The following is a 23,479-nucleotide window of genomic DNA, read 5'->3' as shown; positions in this document are numbered from 1 at the left end:
CCCAAAGTGATGGTGCCCCCATCAGATGTTTGTAGTTCATTTGTAGTTTCTCCTGGTCCAGATGTCAATTAGCAATCTGGGGTCATTTTTACCATAGCGATATTGCCTAGTAACACAGTTACCGTACCATTTGCTTCAGATTACCAGGGAAACAGAGCTAGATTGTTAACCCAAGGTCCAGTTCTCACACAGAAGGGAAAAAGTGTTCTTATTTTTTTATCTAAAGGCTATCAGTAGGGGAATGGTTAAATAAGCTAGGGTATGTCTATACTATAGAATGTCATTCAGACATTATGCAGATCTATATGTTTTGACATGGAACAATCTTTAAGTCATGTTATTAAGGGAAAAAAACCAAGTCACAATACAATGTGTATGGTACGATTCCATTTTTGTGCAAAGTGTGTGTGTTTCAGTATACACATGAGAAAAAGTCTGAGTATTATACATGAAACTTTCAATGCTTATCTCTGGGTGTTAAGATTAAAGGGAAATCTGTGTTTTTTGACCTTTTTGGTGGGCATTTTTACTTTTATGATTGGAAATGCTATAGATAATTTTTAAATGGGCTTTGGTGTTAGACTTAGATTCAATTCTTGGCCCTTCCACTTGCCAGCAGTTCTGTTTCTAGCAAATCACTCAGCCTCACTGAGCCTGAGTTTCCTCCGCAGTAGAATGGAAGTAGTAATGCCTATTTCTCAGGGTTGTTAGAGTTAGAGGCCGTGTATGGGAAGCACCTTACACAGTGCTTGACCTAACCCAGTGGGAAGCAGTAAATGACCACTGTTAATATCTTTCTCTTAAGTCCTTCCCAAGCTGCAGATTCTCTCTTTCTCCTTCCCCTGTAGAGGCGTTTCACACATTTCCAGCCTTAAAGGAACTGGAGCTCGCATTTAACAACATCAAAACAGTCTACGTGAAATATGGCGACTTTAAGTCCTTGGAAGTAAGTTGGAGGTAGGGAGTTTTTGGTGCCCACTTGATTCTCTGTAAGGAATGGATGGGGAAGTCTCTACTGCTTGTAACTGTTGGGAATGGGCTCTCTGGGCCTTTACAGCCAGACCCTTGCTTCCAGGCAGTCCTCTGGAGAGGCTGGCAGGGTCGGTGGTGGTGGTGGTGGCAGCAGTGGCAAATAGATGAGAATATATTATACCTATGGCCATGGTGCATGGTCCTAGAAAATAAATGCCAAAGGTCATGTCCAAAGACGTCTGTGCAGAAAAGTGAGTTAAACAGAATATTCAAGGAAGGAGAGTTGGAGGGGAGATCTGGATCCAATAGGGGTTGAGGAACCATGGACATTAAGTGCTAGACACAGCAGATTGGACCAGCTGAACTTGAGGCATTATGGACTGATTCCAGAGACCCATTCTGGTCTGAGTGAGCCAGATTGTTTTCAGCGGGCTTGGATAAGGCAGGCTATGGGCCTAGACCATAGGCCCAGGGATGATTGAAATAAAATAGGTCTCCTCTGGGTTCTCCAGCAGACTCTTGACCTTTGTACATCCACAGCTGTTCTCCAAACCCCAGATTCAAAAATACAGAAAAATTTGCATTCTTGTCTTTCTCCTGATTAAATTTGCCATAGTCATGCATTTTCTATGCATGTTTTCATACTTCAAATTAATCACCTCTTCAACTTTCATGAAAACTTTAGGGCCACTTTTCACAAAGAAACAAAGCTTTTATCACTACCTGAGAGTCACCGCGTACGTGGAGAGCAGAGAACGACAGAACTGGAGTGAGGTGTGGGGCTGGGCATCTGGCTGGGCTCCCTCACTCAATAATGGACTCTTGCCCATACTTTGGCCCTATCATAGAAGTATTTCAGGTTCAAACCTCAGCAAGATGTCTGCATGTCAGAACCTGGGGATTGATCTCAAAGAGTTGCTAACTTAAATTATTTAATCTGCAAACATCAAGAGCCAGCGATTCTTCACAAAAGCTTCACTTAACCTGGTTTGCCAGGGAGAGAGAGACCTTCCACAGGAGTGAATTTTTCAGAGACTTGATACCCTTTATATGCCAAAGTCTTAAAAATTTTTAACTGCTTGGGCTGGCAATCTTGCTAAAATGGATTATATGTCCTTGCATTCTTAAGCGTGCTGCACTGAATCTAATGGTAGCTTCTCTCCTTGGCTTCAAGTCATATTGAGGATAACAGTGATTTACTGTGATTTGGAACGGAAGTGGTCCTGAGATCTGTCCAGGAAGCAAAGCTCTTGAAAGTTCAATAAAACAAAGAGAGAGTAAATTTACAACAAATGAAGCAATTTTGTGCTTTGTTAAAAACACGTTTTGTTACATTTGAGCATAGGCAGTGGGAAACAGGTTCCAGATTCCTAGAGATACAGGGAGCCATTTCCTTGACCTGCAGGCGTGGGAGCTTCTAATGAACTTCCACGTATTTTTTTACTTTTTTTAAAAGTCATTATTGAGCTCCTGTGTGTCATACATTGTGCCAGACATCTTGCCTTGCTCACTCCTACCATTTCAAACCCCTGTCTTAAGTGCCAGTGGGCTGTGGTGAGGGGATATGACTACAGACTCTGACCCCACAGTAGACTAGCTTGGATCTACTGGTTGATCATGGTTGGCTTTTTGGAAGGCCTCACCCAAGGGAATTTATTTACGTAAGAGAGCAGACCAAAGTCAAGATGCCGGATATAAATGAGAAGAGGAAATCTCCTGGCGAATCATTTGTTTTCATCTCTCTGTGATTTGCAAGGGCTCACTAAGAAGAAGGATAAACCTGTCAAATGTCCTGAATTTGCAGCTCACGGTAATGAATACCTTGACGTGTAATAAACCTTGACGTGAGTCAGCAGAGGCAGTAGCCAGGTTAGGAATCTTCTGTCCTTGTTTGCCAGGAAGGCTGCCACCCAAAGCAGAATTCTTCAGGAGTCAATTTAGAAAAACTTAACTTCGCCATGATTTGATTCTCTGCAGACAAGTCTGGAAAAGGGTCAGCCGGAGCCGTGGCCAGAAACTCAGGAGCCCTTGTGTCTAGTCTCGGTCCTGCCACCACCCTGGCGTGCCTCCTTGGCCAAGTAACTTGCCCTCTCTGGGATTTAAGTTTCCCCTTTTGTAAATTCTGGGCCAGCTGTGAAATTCTGTGACCTGTGATTCTAAGACTATTCATTTCTTTGAGCTGCCCTGAAGTCTAAGCAAATTTGGACCCAACATTAAACGGCCAAAGTGGCTAGAATAAGGGTCAGCAAACTTTTTCTGTAAGGGCTAGACAGCAAATATTTTAGGCTTTGCAGTCTACATGGTCACGACTAGTCATAACTGTCATAACTAGTCAGCTCTGCTGTGGTAGAAGGAAAGCAGCCATAGACAGTCTGTAAACAAATGAGCACGGCTGTGTTCCGATAACACTTTATGATCCTGAAATTGGAATTTCACATAATTTCCACAAAATGTTATTTTTTTGATTTTTTTCAACCATTAAAAGATGTAAAATCATTCTTAGCTCATGGGCCATGCAAAGCTGGCTAGATTTGGCTTACAGGCCTTGGTTTGCGAGCTGCCGAGCTAGAACAGTGGTGAAACAGCTCAGTGTGGTTGAGATGGAGAGAGACACAATAGACTGTAGTGGTAGATAAGCCTGGAGAGGTAACCAGAGAGAGACCGTGGAGAGCCTTGGAAGCCTTGCTAAGGAGTTTGAAGCTTATCCTATGGAGAATAGGGATCCATTGAAGGATTTGGAGCTGTGGAGTAATAGGGTCAGAACTGTGTTTTAGAAAAACCACCAGCAGGGCTGGCCCCGTGGCCCAGTGGTTAGGTTTTCATGCTCTGCTTCAGCGGCCCAGGGTTTCACCAGTTCGGATCCTGGGCATGGACATGGCACTGCTCATCAGGCCATGCTGAGGCAGTGTCCCACATAGCACAACCAGAGGCACTCACAACTAGAATATACAACTGTCTACTGGGGGGTTTTGGGGAGAAGAAGAAGGAAAAAAAAAAACCACTATGGCTGCTGTATGAAGAATGGATTAGAGGGAGCAGACTTGTACATAAGAGCTAAAGTGAGTGTCTGGAGAGGCTCAGAAGAGAGAGAGCAAAGACTGGGCTGATGTCATTTATCCTAGTTGCCTGTGTCTTTGCAGAGAGAAACCCAGTTTCCTGATTTGTCGGTCCCCTGATCCCAATCAACTATCTTTTGAATCTAGGTGGCCAGTTAGGAAGTGGTTGATGTTGAGATGATAGTTTGGGTCATTGTCCTCATAAGCCAGTTCACTTCAGCTGACTTTTTTAATGTGCACCTACTATGTGCCAGGTCCTATGCTAAGTTATAAGGATACAGTGACAGAGTGGCATGGCCCTTGACCTCAGAGAGTTTATGGTCTAGTCCACCAGTGTGTGCCTGGACTCTGCAAGGCACATCCGTGTACCAGTATCCCTATTCCTCAGGCATAGATCCACCTATCCCAGATAACCTAGCCAACTGTGAGACATCCCCCAGAGCAGTCTAAACAAAGCACTCAAAGTCAGAGGAAGGAGAGATTCCTCCTGGCTGGGGAATTAGGAAAGATTTTATAAAGAGGCAGCTTTTGAGCTGGCCTCTTGGAGCTTAGATTCAGATGCATGGAGAAAGGGCATTCCTGGTTGAGTGAAAAGCTAAGAAGAGATCTCTAGGTGGGGGGGTGGCAGGGAACAGGGAGGAGTCACTTTGGCCAGCAGCACAAAGGTTTGTAGTGGGAGCTAAGGCTGGCAGATAGGTTGGGAAGTGACTCTAGTAGACCTTGAATGTTAATGTGGAGTCAGGAGGGTTTTAGCCTGTGGGTGATGGGGCCACCAGAAAGTTAAAAAAAGTAGCTAGCTCCCACCTCATGTACAAGCATTATTGTCACGCAAAGTGCCCCATCTTTTATCTTTGCACCATAGTTCCTGGACCTTTCCTTCAACAGCCTGACTGCAGAGGCCATTTGTGATCTGGGGATTCTGCCACACCTCCGTGTTCTGCTGCTCACAGGCAATGGGCTCACTTCCCTGCCACCCAATTTGGCTGTCACAGAGCAGTAAGTTCTAGATCCCAGATTCCGTCCCATGTGTTCCCTCATGAGCCTTTGTCTGGGTGCAAGCATCCAAGGGAATAGTCCAAAGCAGCTCAGAAGTGCTGTGAAGATAGGCTCTGAGTGCTCAAAGCAGGGAGAAAGCCACCTACCGTAGCTCCCAGAGAAAGCAGCCATGGAAGCAGGGCCCCAAAGGATGAGGAGGCCTCAGATGGGTACCATTAGGAGAGACACAGGTGCTGGAAAGTCACTCCCCCTGCCTCTGATTGGTCATGGGTAAGTTGTGGATATGGTTCTTGCCAGACTATTCCCCTTCATAAACCCTCTAAATAAATTTTGCATATTCCCATTCTGTACACCTGCTGAGGCCATGCCTCTAGCTAGAATGCACTGGTCCTTCCTCTCTTAATAATAATAACACATATGTGGTGCTTACTATGTGCCAGACACTGTTCTCAGCACTTAATGTGTATTAAGTCATCTAATCTTCACGACAACCCTATTATTATTAGTGTCCTATTATTATCTCCGTTTTATAGACGAGGAAATTAAGGCACAGATAGGTTAAATAACTCACCCAGAGTTACAAAGCCTAGTAAGTGGCAGGCCAGGATTTGAACCAAGTCCGTCTGACTCCAGAGACCATGCTTGTGACCATTACATTCTCTTCTTATGTAGAATCTGTCCATATTCCAAGGCCCAGCTCAGACCCCCCTCCTTTCCCTGTCAGAGGCCTTCCCATCTTAACCATTTTTAAGTGTGCAGTTCAGTGGCATTCAGTATTCACATTGTTGTGCAACCATCGCCACCATCCCTCTCCAGAACTCTTTTCATCTTGCAAAAATTCCATTAACTTTGACTAATGGGTATGACACTTCTAAGAGGAACACCAGATAATCCTCTGGATTCCAAACATATTCCTTTTTGCCCTCAAGGCATAACAGCAGTCATATCTACTTTCGATAAACAGTATCAATCACCCAGCCGATATAGTGCACCTGTCTTTATCCTGCCTGTTGGTTCAGTAGAATGAGGAACGCATGTGGCCAGTAGCAAACTCAACTTCCAGTTAAGTGGAATTGTTCTTTCGTCTTCTGTAAAAGTATTCCTCCCTAGAAAACTCAGACTTCTAACTCAGAAGAGTTCAAAGTTGCAAGAATGAGAAGCAAAAATGCTGCAGGTGGATTATTAGGTATAATTGTAAGAGGAACTACTCTCATTTTCATTCGTTAATTCCTAGACCCTTGTGTTCTGGTTGTGAGAGAAAAAGCATCATTATTGGTTCCTGGTTTATGTGATACTTCATCCTGTAAATCAGCACCCCGACCTCGCAGGGGGTGGTCTTCTAGTTAGTGCAATAAATAAAAGACTGTCAATCATCAAAAGACTGTTTTACCATTCTATTAGGTCAGCTACTTCTGCGTGATGGAGTACTCCATGTCTGTGAGCACGTTATTGCACTTCTTTGCCATGAAATGTGGTCCATGGTTAGAAACAATGTTATGTGAGGTCCCGGGATAATGAATAAGACATTCTGTGAGTTCACAGATGGTGATGCTTTCAGAACATTGTGGTCAGAGAATGAAAATCTGTATCTAAAATGCGTATTTATTCCAGTGAGGAAAATATCACTGCTCCTGCTGTGAAGAAGGTGTCCGCTGTAGTTGTCCTCCTGCTAGATGCCCGGCCAATCCTCCTGGAAATGGTGCCATGGTGGGGGCTCAGCACTGGCCTCTGCTGTTGGCAGGTGGGGTGCTCGGGGTGGTGGCCAGATCTGCTTTGGTGACGAAGTGTGTAGCCTCCTTCCCTGCTGCCAAGGCTGTTTGGCAAGTGCCGGGGTATCCAGCCGACACTCATGGACTAGGCCATCTTGTCCACCTGGTCACTGAGAGGCTTGGCTGCAGTGGATAGTCTCTGGGAGCGTTCACATGGGACACAAGTAACCCTCCCCCTCTGTATCCATTCGGAGAGGTCCGGTCACATCATTTCCCCTCAGATCTCCCTGTCAGCAGCTTTACATTGTTTTTTCCAAGCTTTGACTTTTCAACTAAACCCTTAGCCACTGCCCATGAATCAGCCTGGACTTGAAATTCTAGCTATCTCGCCAACCAAGCAAAATGAACAATCGGATCTGTTGCTCTAAGTTTTACCTGTAGGGAGGATTTCTCTTCTCCTGCCTTTTCAGAGCCACCTCTGTATGGAGTTATAATACTGTAACAGTCAGGCTTTGGTTAGTATTAGCGTATAATGCAAAATCATTTGTAAACCCAGCTGGAGATGCTTCTCCTACATCAGCTGGTCACAGGACCCCGGTTGTGGGTTGATGGAGAGGGAGCGGTACACCAGGAGCAGGCATCGGAGGGCTCGGAGGGGTCTTCATTCAGGGACCTCTTCCAGGTTTGCTTGAGTCCGATCTCCAGTCCTGCTTTCACTTGATGTGGGAGTCCTGCTGCACATTCAGTCCGTGGTGAACAGCTCAGGTCGTGTGGTCGCTTAGTGTGGTCAGATATTCGGTCTCTTCCATCACTCAGTAGTAAGCCAGAAACTGTCAAAAGGAAAATATTTATCTGCATAATAGAGCATAGCTTTGCTCAGAGATGATTCTGTAATTGGTGCCTACAAAAGGCTGTATTCATAGAGTGACCCTGTAACTTATCATCTGAGCCAGGACGTAGTTGAGAAGGAAATGGAATACTATTAATTATTTTGGGATAACAGGTGAAAACTCAGACTGTCCTTGAAAACCAGGATGGATGGTTTCAGCACCCCTATCTATACAGCACGCCTATTTGCCTTAGGCATTTAGAGCCCAGTTGGACCTGCTGAGTCATATGCCTAGTGACATAATGCCCAGAAAGCAACTTGCAGTACAGTTGGACCTGCTGCACAGCCTTGTCTTGCTCTGCGCCCCACACAAAACTAGCAGCCTATGGGCTACTCAGTAAATGGATCAGGACAGCACAAATGCTTTATGTGCAGCTTCCAAAATCCAAAAAGGCCAACAAAGCGTTATGCCTTTTTCTTAGTAACAGGCAGTACAAAGCGAAGGATTCTGTCTTTCACATTGGAGGCATATTCCAGCATGCTCCACATCAAGGAAATTAATCAAGGTGGCAGTTTCTTGAATTTTGGAGGAGTTTACCTCCATTCTGTGGCACACACCTATCTTACTAAGGTATCTAGAGTATTTGCATCTTCCCGCCCATCAGGTCCAATCAACGTGATGTTCTGTGGAATACCAAAGTAATCAAGACCCCTGTGTAATAGGTTATGATAGGGCTATAGAGTTGATACAGCCCTGAGAGAAGAGGATAGAGGTGTACTGTTGTGCCTGTCAGGCAAAAGCAGACTGCTTCTGGGAATTCTCATTCATTGATAAAGAGAAAGAAACATTTCACAGGTCCTTAGCTTTATCACAAGTCCCAGGGGCTGTGTTGATTTGCTATCATGAGAAGAGTTCACATATGGAACAGCAGCTGAAATTGGAATCACCACTGGATTAAGCTCACAGTAATCTAAAATCATTCTTCAAGACCTGTCTTCTGCACAAGCCAGATAAACAAGTTAAACAGGAATGTCAGAGGACTCATTATCTTTGTACCTTTCTAGTCTTTAGTGATGGCAGTAATTTCTGCAGTTACCTCAGGGATGGAGAATTATTTTTGGTTTACTGTTGTAGAAGCAAAATTCCTGGGGCTTCAATTTGGCCCTTCCTACTATAATAGCTCTCACTTTGTGGGTCAGTAAACAAATGTAGTTATTCTGTCAGTTGCTTAGTATGTCTGTAGTAATTATACATTCAGGAGCTGGGGAGATAACCACAAAGTGGGTTTATGACTTCACTGAGTCCATTCACAAGCTAAATTTCCATTCTTCCATCTGTCTGGCCTTCGTAATCCCCAAATTTGAGTGATAGACCACTGTGCTTTTCATATCTCCAGACATTAGCACCAATTTGCAGATATTGTCTGACATTGTCTAGTAATCCTCTAGAAAGTCCTAGTTTAGCACTGGTTCACCAGCACTTTCTACAATGCTGGAAATGTTCTATATCTGCATGTCCGACATAGTAGCCACTAGTCATATTGAGCACTTGAAATGTGGTTAGTGTGACTGGGGAACTAAATTTTTAGTTTTAAGTTTAATTAGTTTTAATTTAAATGTAAATAGTTAGGAAACTGAATGAGAGGCCATGACTCTCCCTTTTGGGAACTCAAATCACTTTTTTTCCTCACCAGATCTAGAGTTTTTTGATTGTATAGATCGCTAACAATTCCAAATCATCTTAATTCAGTTATAGAAATCAAAGTTGTTTGAAGCTAGTCTTCGGTCTCTGCAAGCACCACACTGTCTCCAGTTCACACTTTCTCGTAGGATTTAGTCCTTCAATGTCCTAACTTGAAGCAAGGGCAGGTTATCAGGGCTCCCCTTCTGCGGCACGCACTGGACTCCAGTTTTTGGCCCCCGGACTAGCAAATTGTCAGAATCTCTGCTCAGCTTCTCAGCCTTTCTGCTACTTCGGAGTCAGCAGACAGCCCTAGGGGAAAATGGCCCAAAATATTGCATGAACCCCTTTTGGTTTCCTCCTTCTCCCAAATCTTGGCCCCCCAATTTTTCACAGCTTGTTAGCTCCCAGATGCCTTGAAGAAGATTGTTTTAAATACATTGATTTTGTCTGGATTTTCTAGCTTTCACTCAGGGGAGAGTTGGCCCACGGTATTTAGTCTGCAGTACCATGAACCTTTCCATTTATTTTGGCCAGGTGCCGAGGGGCAATCAGTATGGAACCATTTTAAACTAAACCAAACTAGCTGGATAGTTTCTGATGATATGAATTTGGGCTGCAGTTTTGCAAGAGGACCAGCCTGCCCTGCCCCGCTCTCCTTCTCTGTTCACTCCAAGGCAGTTATCCCCTGGCCCTGGGCTGAGGAGAATGGGTTTAGTTCTGGTTCAGTCTCTCCTGAGGGTATATCTCTTTAGGATCCCAGATTCACCTGGGGGTCTCCAATTACGTGCTCCACCGTCTGTTTCAACAAGATCAGCAAATGTCCTCAAGGCAAAGGTGGCTTCTTGTGCTCAGTTTCTGTCTCTTGATTTTAGATTTTGACATACTACTTCCTTACTGTTTTGACATCTCTGACATGTTTTTAAATGATAGATCTTTTTTCTTTTTATATTTCATTCACCAGTCTAGTTGTTTTCAGTAGAAAGGGTTGTTACATAAAGTAAAGCAAATGCCACCACTCTACACTTCTATTTCTTTGCATATAAGGTGGGGAGAATAAAATGTGCTCCTGCTTACATCAGAGTGTCAGTTGAAGTCATTGTGCTTTGAAGGCTAGGAGGCCTCATCTGTCCACATTCACTGTCCTCTGTGGATTCCTCTTCTGCCCACCTCTTCAGTGTTGGTGATCCTCAGTAGTCCACTCTCAACCCACTGTTTTGGTTTTTTTTTATCTTTATACTCTTTCTTAGTAGTCTCATCCTTTCCCAAGTCTTAGGTATTTCTCTACCTCACCTCTGTCTTCTGAACTAGAAGTCCGTATACCCAACTTATCATGCCAAACTCATCACACACACGCCCATTCCAAAATCTCCTCTTCCTGTGTCCCTGCCCACGGTGACAGGCGCTGCTGTGCATCTGCTGTGCAGTTGTCCAGGCTAGAAACCTGGGCATCAGCTTGAATTCCCCCTGTACTCCATCCATTCAGTCACCTGATGCTGTGACTTGTACTTCCCATTTCTGTTATCCTCCTGTTTGATGTCAGCCTCCAGTTTCTCACCTCCCAACCCATCCTCCTTACCATCAGCCAGAGTGATGTTTCTAAAATGCACATCTGGTTCTATCACCACCCTGCGTAAGGTCCTTCAGCAGCTTCCCAGGGTTCTAAAGATAAACTCCACTAACGTTGATCACGAGGCTTTTCATGACCTGACTGCCTACTTCTCTAGCCTCTTTTCTCTTCACTTTTTTCTATTTCACAATACACCGCACCTGTTCTGAACGTTCGCATCTCCATTTCTGGATAGATGACTCTATTATCTCTGTCTGAGTGAGTTAAGGGGGTCATATTTGACCTCCTCCATCTTTAGACTGCTCTCTTACTTGTTTTGACTGACGTCTGATACTTTGGCTCTCCCATTAGGCCTATCCCCTTTCCACCTTGGACCACATAAGTCGACTGTCTCAGGCTTGACCAGCATAGAGCAGAGAGGGACCGTTACCTCCTTTTTTAATCACTGTATTCCTAATGATGCCACCTGGAAAAGCACTAGCTTTTTAGCAGCCACATTGTAAGTCCTGTTTTACACAAGCAAGCTATTGAGCCGTGTGTTACACTCGTCTTAAGCCCTCATCCTGTGTTTGCGTGCTGGATTGTCTGTATCTTATCACAGAAGCTGATTAACATTTGAACAGACAGAGCTTGCTAAATTTCGTCTTGTTTGCCACAGCCCTTGGTTCAGTCTGTTGAGCATTATTTTTAGCCTAATCCAAAGTCTTAGAATGTAAAGTAAAAGAAATCCTCTTTCATCATGTAGATAGAGGAACTGACTAGGCCCAGAGATGCTTGACACCACCTAGCAGTCACACAGCAAACAGAGCAGCAGCAGCACCAGAATCAGAGCCCAGGGCTCCTGATCCTCACGCCTGTGCTGCTTCTAATATGCTTCTAATATTCACACATTCCTGAATCCAACCACTGGGTCATACTCTTAGCTTCTAAAAAAATTAAGTTAAATCTATCAGATTTTACATGATATTAATTTTTTTTTTTGCCAAGAGAAGGTATAATAAAAATAGCACCACTTGAAACAGCTGGAAATCCACTACTAACAGATTCCTGCCATTTCAAAGCGCTCTTCTCCAAAAACTGCTGTGGGAAAGGCTCAGTGGAGGAGCCTGGTGCTTTCCTCTGAAGCCTTGCGTCTTGTCCTCCTCATCCACCTGTTGGATGTCCCACTATTTTAAGGCATCTCTTTTAGAGGCAGAATGAAACTTTTCTATGTTATAATTAAGGGGAAACTTTTAAAAGGGAAAGCACTATAACTTGGCACAAGAGACAGGACAGAGCCAGCTTCTCTATTATGGAGTTTAGGAGAAACATTCTGAAGGCTTATTCTTCGTTGTTTTGTATTTCTTGGAGTAAAATTAAGATTGGTCAATTAATTATAAATCAGCAGAGCTTCGGGGCACCCTCCTGTAATTCAGTGTATGAAAGTTGGTCCTTTTAGGAGGAGGAAAAGAGTCGTCTGTGACCTTCAAATACCATGGACTAAAGGCTTCATTCCTTCTCTGCTGAGTGTCTCTAGTCTTTGGATGTCAAGCCTGTTCCCCACACACTGCCTGGGCTCTTTCTGAAACTGTGTCTGACCTGTGCCTTTTTTAGTCACACCTGCCATGGTTCTAATCTACAGAAGTCCCTCAGTATTAGAGTAACAAAAAGGAGAGGTTTGCTATAAGAACATTGGGGCATCTTATGGTCATGCCATAGGGACCTACTGGATGTGGGTCCTGAGCATTAGGGAGCAGCCCGGAAGTTTTCTCTCAGCTCTCGCAGCTGCTCCTCTCTGAGCCTCACCCCGTTTTTCTTTACAGGTGAACTGCCTGTGTCTCTCTGGACCCCATGATGGGAAACATGACTGCCCAGAGCTTCTAAAGTCATTATAGCTCCAGCCACAAGGGAATGGTTTTTCTCTGTGTTCCTCTTCCTCTCTCACAGTGGTTAAGAACACAGCAAATTCTCTCTCCATTCTTCATGGTTTAGCTTAAACATTGCCTTTCCTGAGTCCTCCCCACTAGAGTGGGTGACTCCCACCAAGCTTTGTGCCTGCCTCTGTTACAGCATTTGTCCCACTGCGTGCAGTGTGTCCACCTCCTTCGCAAGACTATAAGCACCTTGAGGTGAGGGATGTCTTCTTTTTCTCTTTTTATTCCCAGTATCTGGCTCCATAAGTGTCCGTTAAAGAAATTCATGAATGTGAATGAATAAGTGAAGGACTATATACCCTCTCTATATTTACCTCTGAAATATTCCTGACTTCAGATGTATTGCTACAGGCCTTTGTGACTTTTGAACGCACTGCGTACTTTCGTCACACTCTCTCTGGCCCAGGCAATAGCTACTTTTCCATCTCCCCATGCTTTAATCCACATGGGGCTTGAAGAAATGATGTGAGAGGTGGGTGCTGCAGGAAAGAGCCTAGGGTTCTGAGTCAAGTTTGAGCTCTACCACTTTCTACCTATAAGACTTCAGGCGAGTCACTCTGAGTTTGAGTTTCCTCATCTGGAAAGGAGATAATCCCTGTCCTCCCCAGTGCTGTTCAGAGATGATATATATGAAATACCTAAGACAGTGCCAAGAATGCAGTAGGCTCTGAAGAAATGTTTCTTTCCCTTCCTCTTGTTGTATGCACATTTGTGGTTTATATGTATGTATATCTATCTGTGACTGGATGTTGATGTATTTATTTGGGCGTGTGGAAGGGATGGAGTTGGCGGGAGGAATGAAAACATGATTTGAGTCATCTGCCTTTGTGTACTTAAAAAGAATTACCTAGGCCTCATCCACCTGGGAACACAAATGAAGTCACATTAATGGTAGTACCTAAAATGCCACCAGTTCTTCCTGCCCCACCTGTGTGATTCAGGACCTCGGCCTGTTAAATTCTACTCTTGGGTGTTCCTGGGAGTCTGCAAGAGTTTGGGTTTAAAAAGAGATTTTTCATCTCCTTACTGATGTGTGCGTTTTGTGAAGTCACCTTAGAGGAGGGCCTCACCGCGGCCAGCCTGCCTTGGCCCACTCCGTGGCAAAGCTGTGTCCATGCCGAGGGCATTGTCTCCTGCTGCTCTCAGGGTTACTAGTCCTGGGGGTGACACAACATACCCGGGAGTCTGCCCTGATCCAAAGTTGTGCAGTATTCTCCCTGCAGAGTGCTTCCCCCCAACTTGGTCATGTCTCGTTCACTCTGGTATTTCCCATGAGCACTACTGGTGCCCCCTCCTGCTCCAACCTGGTCTCACTGAGTCCTTCAGCGAATGTGTGTAGCCTTTCTCCACACAGAAGACTGCACGTATGAGTGACCTTTGGAGAAGGGGTCAGTTGGGGAGGGAATTCCACCTTCCAGTGACTCTCTGCAGGCACCTCTCTTGGGCCCTAGAGAAGTTTCCAAGCTGGGTAGGCCTCTTGATCGATTCCCCGTCCTCCGTTTCTTCCTGGGGAGAGTGGAGCTTGTCCCCTGCCCTTGCTCATTACCCAAGATCTTTGCATGCACAGGGAGGCATCTGTAACGTCGCTGACAAGCAAGAGGTACATCCTGAGGTTCCCAGCGCTGGAGACACTGATGCTGGATGACAACGAACTCTCCAACCCCAATTGCTTTGCCAGCCTGGCCGGGCTCCGGAGGTAAAGCCACAGCCTCTCTCTGCAGGGCCCTCTGTAACCCCCAGCCTTGCTCACACCCTGACTGCTGCTCTGGAAGCCAAAAGGCCTGGCTTTAAATCCCAGCTCCACCACTTATCCCTGCTGTGTGGCCATGGGTAAGTCATTTCTCCCCTCTGAACTTGAGCTCAGCCATGCAGGTGGGGCATCAATAAGGACATTTCTGATCAGATAACTGGATTATAAGTGGCAAAGAGAAGGGAGGGTAGGGGGAGATATTACCAGAGAAAGTATCCTGACACTGAGAGAGGAGACAGAAAAAAAAATCAGAATCAGAAGATAAGTTTAACTGCTGAGTTCTATTTGGTTGAAGTAATGAAAATGCTGGCTTTTAAATGGTTAAACTTTAGATCCCTAGAAAATTTCCTTTGGATTCAGCTACCATTTACTGACCACTACTTGGTGCCAGGCCATTTACATTGTCTCCTTTAATCATCACAGGAACCTTGAAAGGTTAATAAACATTATCCCCAATTTAGAGATAAGGATATTGAGATCCAGAGAGGGTAGGTCACTGGCTCAAGGTCACACAAGAGGAGTAAGTGTTCAAGCATGATTCCATGTTCTTTCCCTAAAGTTGCTTGGTAAATGTCCATGATGTGTCATTATTGCTGTGATTCTGTATTCATTTTCCTTAATTGAAGACTGAAGAAATTAAGCCTGGACCAAAACAGGATTTTCCGGATCCCGTACCTACAGCAGGTTCAGCTCCGAGACGGGTCGGGGGACTGGGTTGGAGGCAGGGGGAGTCCCCGGAAATCCACGCTGCAGCCCAAGTCGTGGATCTTTGAGCCCTCAGATGAGCAACCGGATTATACTGTACTGCCCATGAAAAAGGATGTTGACCGGACAGGTGAGTAACGCCTCTTGTTCCAGAGACTCTAGCTCCCTGGTGGGAATAAGCTTCTGAGAGTTTATTCTGCAAGTCTGTGACTCCCTGGGGAGCAGCCGCACTTAAGCTCCTGGGCCTGGGGAGGTGGTGGTCTCACATGAATTATTTCAGTGCTCCTAACTGGTTCTCAGTTAAGATGCTTTTAAAATCTAATTGAGTAGATTTTTTTTTTTTAATTTCAAATAACAAGAAACTCAGAAGTAAGGCTTTCCAATGGTAGTTAATTCCAGGGTACATTGATGTTCTCAAGGGACTCAGGTTCTTTCCATCCACTTTTCTGCCATCCTTGGCTTTCTTGCCTGTCCCTGTAGGCTGGTTCCCATTTAGGTCCCCAGATGGCTACCACAGTGCCAAGAATCACATCCAAAAGGGAACATTCAGAGGCAGAAAAGAAAAGAAATGACACCTTTATAATAAACCCAAATCCCTTTATACATGAGTATATTTCTAGATTATATATTCTGCTCCACTGGTCTAGTTATCTATTACTGTGCCAATACCACACTGGTCTTTTCTTTAGCATCTATTTTAAATTGAGGAATAACTAACGAAGTAAAATATAGAAATCTTGTGTAGAACTTGAATTTTTACATATGTACACTCTTTTTTTTTTTTTTTGCTGAGGATTCTTGCTGAGCTAACATCCATTGCCAGTGTTCCTCCTTTTGCTGAGCAAGATTCACCCTGAGCTAACATCTGTTGCCAGTCTTCTGTTTTGTATGTGAGCTGCCGTCACAGCATGGCCACTGGTTGACGAGTGGCAGAGGTCTGTGCCTGGGAACCGAACCCCAGCCACCAAAGTGGAGCATGCCAAACTTAACCACTAGGCCACCAGGGCTGGCCCTGTACACTCTTTTAACCACCACCCATATTACAATATAGAACTTTTCCAGTATCCCATGTGGTACCCTCCCAATCAGTACATCCTCCAAGACTAATCACCATTCTGACCTCTGTCACCATGGATGAGTTTTGCCTGATTTGAAATTCATGTATGGAATCATACAGCATGTGCTCTTTTGTGTGCGATTTATTTCACTCAGTATTATGTCTGTGAGATTCATTCATGTTGTTACATATATCAATAGTTTACTCTTTTTCATTTCTCCTATTTGTTCCATTTATACCATAATTTATTTACCCTTTTTACTCTTGATAGACATTTGGTTATTTCTAGTTTGGGTCTATTATGGATAAAGCTACTATGAATATTTTTTAAAATCTTTTGGTGGACTTAAGTACTCGTTTCTATTGGATATATGCCCAGGAGTGGAATTGCTGGGTCATAGAACATAAAAGTATGTTTAGCATTAAGTAGACACCGCAAAATACTTTTCCAATGTGGTTGTACAATTTTCATTCCCATATTAATGAGACTTCTAGTTACTCCATATCCTTACAAATACTTGATAATGGCAGTCTTTTTAATTTTACTTATTTTTTTAGGTATGTAGTGGTATCTCATTGTCGTTTTCATTGCATTTCTCAAGAGACTAATGATGCTGAGTACGTTTACATATGTTTCTGGGTCACTTTGATATCCTCTTTTGAAAGTGCGTATTCAAGTCTTTTGCATGTATTTAAATTGGGTTATATATCTCTTTCTTGTTGATTTGTTTGAGTTCTTTATATATCCTGGATACAAGTCCTTTGTAGATGTATTTATTATAAAAATCTTTTCCCAGTCTCTGGCCTGTTTTTTCATTTTCTTAATCGTGAATTTTGATGAACGGAAGTTCTTAATTTTAATGAAGTTCAATTCACCAGTCCTTGATGGTTAGTGCTTTTTATTTCCTGTTCGAGAATTTTTTGCCTATCTCAAGCCATGAAGATATTTTCTTCTAGAAGCTTGATTGTTTTAGTTTTTACATTTTGGTGTATGATCTGTCTAAAATTTTTGTGTATGATGTGAAGTAGAGTCAAAGTTTACTTTATTTTATATGGGTATCTAATTGACCCAGCACCATTTATTGAAAAGACTTTATCTTTTTCCCTACTGAGTTGTAGGCGAGGCACTGTGGTAAGGCGAGTGACAGTGTGCGTGTCTAAATTGCTGTAGCTTTATAACTAGTTTTGATAACTGATAGTGAAGTTCTCTAGCTGTGTTGTTGTTCTTCAAAATCACTATAACTATTATAAGGCCTTTATATTTGCATATAAATTTTAGAATCAGCTTGTCAATTTCTACACAAAATCCTGCTGGAATTTTTATTGGAATTGCTTTGAACCTACAGAACAATTTGGAGAGAACTGACATCTTTACGATATTGAGTTTTGTAATTCATTAGAATAATATAGCCCATTTTTTAGGTCTTTTAAAATTCTTCTCAAGAATGCTTTGTAGTCTTCAGTGGTGAGATCACGCACCTCTTTCATTAGATTTATTCCTAGGTATTCGGTCTTTTTTTTTATGCTATTGTCAATGGTATTGCTTTTTTATATTTCATTCCCACCTGTTTGTTGCTAGTACATAGACTATTGAACTTGTATCCAGTAACCTTTCTAAATTCACTTACCATTTTTAATTATTCTTTTGGATTATCTGTGTTCATAATCATGATACCTATAAATGAGGACCATTTTATCTCTTCTTTTCCAATCTTACACCTAATCTTATACCTTTTTATTTCTTTATTTTGCTGGCTAGGACTACCAGTACAATCCTGAATAGAAGTCGTGCTAGTGGACATTCTTATGTTGTTCCCAACCTCAGGGGGAAAATTTTCAGTATTTCAAAATTATGAGTTAGATGTGTAAATTTTTGTAGATGCCTTTTATCAGATTAAAGACATTTCCTTCTGTTCCTAGTTTGCTGAGAGTTCTGTTATGAATGGGTATTGAATTTTGTCAGATGCTTTTTCTGCATCTGTTGAGATGGTAATGTGATTTCTCTTTTTTAACCTATTAGTATGGTTAATTACACTGATTTTAGCCTTGCATTCCCAGGATAAACCCCACTTGGTCATGATGTGTATTACTGGATTTAACTTGCTGATATTTTGTCAAGGATTTTTGAATCTGTGTTCGGGAGATATGTGGGTGTGTTAGTTTCCTTTGTTATCATGTTCTTGTTAGGATAAAATGAGTTTGGAAGTGTTCACTCTTTTTCTGTTTCCTGGGAAAGTTTGTAGAAGATTGATATTATTCCTTCCTTAAATTTTGGAAGAACTTACCACGAAGCCATCTGAGCCTGGAGTTTTCTTTGTGGGAAGAGGTTGGAATTATTAAAATGTAGAAGCTTGAAGGAGAAGCCCCTTAGAGCTGAAACTTAGACCTCTGAGGAGGAGACGCTGCTTGACTGCTGGTAGCTCTGAGCTCAGATGGGCCTTGTGGAGCTGAGACCCTGCTCGCTGAGGCGAGAATACTGGCCAGTTGGTGCTGGTATCTGTGAGGGAGTTAAAACTAAGCTGGTTTATAAAGGTTGGAAAATGCAAACTGGATTCAGCTGCGGCTGGGGAAGGACTTGCTGAAGCTGGGGTGAAGTAACGGTACTCCGGTGACATTCGTGGGAATCACAGACAGGAAACCCAGGGGAAACCCCCAGGGAAAGCAAGCCCCTTCTTCCTCTTCCGGCTTTACAGTCTCCCTGTAGCAGCACCCACTGCTGTCAGGGTCTAACAGAAACCAGCTGGCAAAGCAGAAACATGGTTTTCAGAGCCCCAGCTCTAGCATCCCACAGCAGAATAGAGAAGGGTAGGTTTGGCAGTAAAAAGTAATAGCTTTCGTAATTGGCACAATCATGTTATTCAGATTTCCCCTAAGATTATGTTTGTGTCTGCTTGGTCTGTTAACTTCAGAAACAGGTGTATTAAAGTCTCTTACCTCTATTGTGGATTTGTGAGTATCTCCTTGCATTTCTGGCAGTTTTTACTATTAAGTTGGTTCAGTTCCCTGTTGTTATGTTCATGACTATTATCTTGGTAGATTGTGTCTTTTAATCACTGTAAAACACTCCACTTTGTCTTATTCATACTTTTGGCCTTGGCCTGGGCTTCCATTTTATTTGATATGAATATTGATTTTAGGATATCTCAAAAACAATATAATCCTTATTTTTCCCAATATGGATCTTTTTCTTTTAATATAAGAATTTAATTCACTCACATGGTGAATGTTGATACGTTTTGACTTATTTCTACCATCAGTAATTCATGTTTTCTATTTACCATGCTTTTTTTCCTTCTTTTTTGCCTTTTTGTGGGCACCAATTGAGTTTTCCCTCAATTCCACTTTTTCCTCCAGTTGTTAAAGTTGCACATCTCATTTCTATTTCTAATGATTACCTTAAAAATTTTAATCCACATGTTTAAACTCACTTTTGTCTATCAATACCTAGAACCAACCAAATCCAAACTTTCCTCTTTAATAAGAAAAAAATCTTAACATGTGTTTATCTATTCCACCGTACCCCTGTCACTTCCCTTAATGTAATAAACCTTAATAATTTGAGTTGGTTTTAATTTTTTTAATTATGCATCAACAATTTTTTACACTGAGAGATTAAACTGTTAGTGTTTCCTTGTCATAGCTGCTCATAACTCCAGTTTTCCTCCTTCTTAGATTCCTTGTCATGTGTGTGTTTGTATAACTTCGAAGCAGAGAGTTGAGTTAGTAACACAACTCAGGGCATGGTGCAGTGTGTTAGTCTATGCAAAGCTCCTCTTGCCCTATTTTATTTTTTCTTCTTCATCCTTAATCCTTATTCCCATTTCCCATGTTCATATAAATATCTCTTCTTGTGCTGGATATATTTTCATAGATATATGTATCTTTGTAAAATATATATTATTTTGTGGGTAATGTGTTTGTAATTATATAATTGTAATATGCTGTTGAACTCATTCTGCTACTTCATTTTTTTTGCCCAACACTATTTTAAGATTTTTCCATGTTGCTGTATACCCATCTAGTTCCTTGCTTTTAATTAATGCTTCATATCCCACACTATGCTCTATCCACATTTGTGGTCTATTCCCTTGCTGATGGACACATAGGTTGCCTACAACTCTCTGTTACCACAAATAGTGCTGCAGTGAACAACCTTGTGTATATCTCTTACATTAACCCCTGTGCCAGTGTTTTTCTGGAATATTTACCTAGGAGTGGGAGTGATGGATGACAGGGTGTCTACATACATAGTTTGAATAAGTGCCACCTGATTGTTCTTCAAAATGGCGGGTCTAGTGGACATACACACTAGTAGTATGTTAGGGTTCCTATTTCCCTACGCCCTTGCCAACACTTAGTGTTACCCAACTTTCTAATTTTCTAAGTTTTGTTATTCTGGTAGGTATAAAGTGATATTTCATTATGTTAATTTGTGTTTTTCTAATTACTGGTGATGTTAAGCATTCCTTCATTTTTCTTAGCCATTTGGTTTTCAACTTCTATGAATTTTCATTTAATATCCCTTGACAGTTTTAACGTCTTAAATGTCTTTTATTCTGTCATTACCTGACTATTAACTTTATAATGGTCTAGATCACATTTCGAAGAGAAATTCTTAATTTCGATTTAGCCAAATATATTAGTTTCCTAGGGCTGCCATAAAAAAAACCCACAGACTGGGTGGCTTAAAGAACAGAAATTTATTTTCTCACAGTTCTGAAGACTAGAAGTCCAAGGTCAAGCTGTTGGCAGGTTTAGCTTCTTCAGAGGCCTCTCTCCTTGGCTTACAGATGGCCACCTTCTTGCTGTGTCCTCACGCAGTCATCCCTCTGTGTTTTCTGTGTCCTAATCTCCTCTTCTTATAAGAAGACCATTCACTTTGGATTAGGGCTCATCTTAATGACCTCATTTAACTTTAATTACCTCTTTAAAAACCCTCTCTCCAAATACAGTCACATTCTGAGATACTGGGGGTTAGGACTTGAACATAAGAATTGGGGGGGACACAATTCAGCCCGTAACACCAAATCTATCCAATTTTACCCTATGCTTTATGCCTTTGTGTTCTTATTTAAGAAGTATCTCCCTTTCTCATAGTCACAAAGATAGTTTCCTGTTTTGTGTTGCTTTTCATTTTGCTGTTTGAATGATTCTTTCAAAGAAGGTTTGCATGTGGTAGATTTTCTGAGTCCCTAAAATATCCAAAATTACTTTTATTTTGTTGTCATACTTGAATACTAATTTGCTTGAATAGAGAATTCTATGCTTAAAATAATTTTCCTTTAAAACTTTGAAGATATTACTCCATTGCCCTCTAGATTCATTGTTGCCAAAGAGAAGTCTGATGCCAATCTGATTCTCATCTCTTTGTAGGAAACCTATTTTTGCTGTCTGGAATCTCCTAAGATTTCCCTTTTGTCCTTTGGAAATTTTGCTAAGATGCATCTACGTATGCAGCTCTCTTTTGTTTATGCTGTCAAGTACCTCAAGGGTTCTTCCCATCAAAAATGTGTGGTCTCCTTCATCTTGGAGAAATTTTCTTTTCCTCTTTTCATTCTCTTTGTAGCCTCCATCTGAAATGCCATCAGATGCTGAAAGTTTTGGATCTATCTTCTATTCCTTTTTATTTCTTTGCCATTTTGTACTGCATTCTGAGAGAGTCTCTCAGCTCAGTCTTCCATTTTATGAATTAGCTCTTCAGCTGGGTCTGTTTTTCTGTCCAGCACATTTAAATATTTTATTTGATTGTCATATTTTAAAATCACAGAATTGTTAATAGCTTCTCTTCCATAATAACCTGCTTTTGTTTTTTGAATGAAATAGCCTTTTGAATTCCTCAGAGGATACCAATTATTCTATTTTAAAGTCTTTATTCTTTCTGTTAAATAAACTGTGGGATTTTTTCCCATCCTAGTTCTTCTGTCTTGTATATTTCATGGCTTTTTTTCATAGTGTTAATTTTCCTCAAATATTAGGAGATTCTTGATTGTCCATCTTCTTGTTGAACATTATCCAATCAGAAGCTTGGGATGCAGTTCTGGTTTCTGGGGCTGCTTCCTGAGACTTTGGGGAGGGGTGGGACATGCGTTCAGGCCGAGTGGACTGCAGCTCATCTCTCCACATATGGGGCTCTGTCTCTCCAGGGGATCACTGCTTAGCACCCACACTTGCAGTCATGGCCCATCCTCCTGCTGACTCCTTTGTTCCTTGCACAAACCTTTCCCAAACTCCTTTCTAGACCCTTGTCGTAGAGGAAGTTGTTTATGCCATGTGGTCTTCCAGGGCACAGGTGAGTGATGCCTGCACAGGATCCAGTCCCAGCAGAGGCTGTTCTTTATTAGGTTGAACTCATCTGTTTATTGGCTCACCTCATTCTAATGGTCCCAGGAGTGAGATCACTCTGCAGCCTCTTCCTTACTACCACGTTGCTGGTATCTCTCCTGAATTCATTTTCTTAACACATTCTGTTTCTACTAATATAACACACAGTATTTTCAAATCCTCTGACAGAATATCTTTTATATCCATCGCTCTCTTCAGTTGGTTTGCCTTTGATCAATACTGACTGCCCAGTAGTTCTGAGGCTACAAAGAGCTTGCCTGTTGCCAAGTCAGAAAGAAGGTCAGTGTGGCTGAAATGGAGTGAGTAAGGGTCAGGGCAGCATGAGATAAGGTTGGAGAAGTAGGCAGGGGCCAGATCAGGCAGGACCTCAGAGGCCTGGCCAAGGAGTTTGGATTTTATTCTAAGTTCAAAGGGATTATTATCTGACAGATGTCACAGCCAGCTCCTCTTCCCAGTTAGCAGTGGAGCTGAGGACCCCCTCTAGGAGGCACCCTGCTGTACACAGTGGGTGGCAGACTCAGACTCTGGCCTCTCTGGGAGTCAGTCCATGCTGTCAGCAACGTTTGTTCTGTTTCTCTTTTGTTTCAGAGGTTGTGTTCTCATCTTACCCTGGATTTTCAACCTCAGAGGTAGGAACTGCCTGTTTTATATTTGTGTCCTTGGGTTACAACATTAATTTTAATAAATAAAAATAAGCTAATGGAGCCATGAAAGGCATTTATATATATCGCACTGAGGAAGCCCACTCATTGAACAAATAATGAGTACCTACTGTGTGCCAGGCACTGTGCTGGCCTGTGGTGGTGCTGGAGTGGACTAGACAGACAGGTTGCTGACCTTGCACAGCCAACAGGCTGGCCTACCTTATTCTCAGATGCTGTTCAGTAGTAATGGTTGCT

At 42.4% G+C, this 23,479-nt stretch overlaps 1 protein-coding gene across 9 annotated transcripts in view; it reads left to right on the top strand.

Moving 5' to 3' along the window:
• Positions 1 to 23,479, top strand: part of XRRA1 (X-ray radiation resistance associated 1) — a 58,706-nt gene that overhangs the window by 15,890 nt on the left and 19,337 nt on the right. For 8 of the 9 annotated variants that reach the window (XM_046684792.1, XM_046684789.1, XM_046684788.1 and 5 more), the window contains 5 exons: positions 849 to 946; positions 4,891 to 5,024; positions 14,294 to 14,422; positions 15,103 to 15,311; positions 23,169 to 23,209. In XM_046684792.1, the coding sequence (XP_046540748.1) occupies positions 849 to 946; positions 4,891 to 5,024; positions 14,294 to 14,422; positions 15,103 to 15,311; positions 23,169 to 23,209 (611 nt within the window). The remainder of the gene's footprint in view (positions 1 to 848; positions 947 to 4,890; positions 5,025 to 14,293; positions 14,423 to 15,102; positions 15,312 to 23,168; positions 23,210 to 23,479) is intronic. The other variant, XM_046684795.1, reaches the window with a different exon arrangement.

Source organism: Equus quagga, chromosome 14 (genome assembly GCF_021613505.1).
Source record: "Equus quagga isolate Etosha38 chromosome 14, UCLA_HA_Equagga_1.0, whole genome shotgun sequence".
NCBI lineage: Eukaryota > Metazoa > Chordata > Mammalia > Perissodactyla > Equidae > Equus > Equus quagga.
Note: the sequence above shows the minus strand (reverse complement) of the source record. Positions and strands in the feature narration are given on the sequence as shown.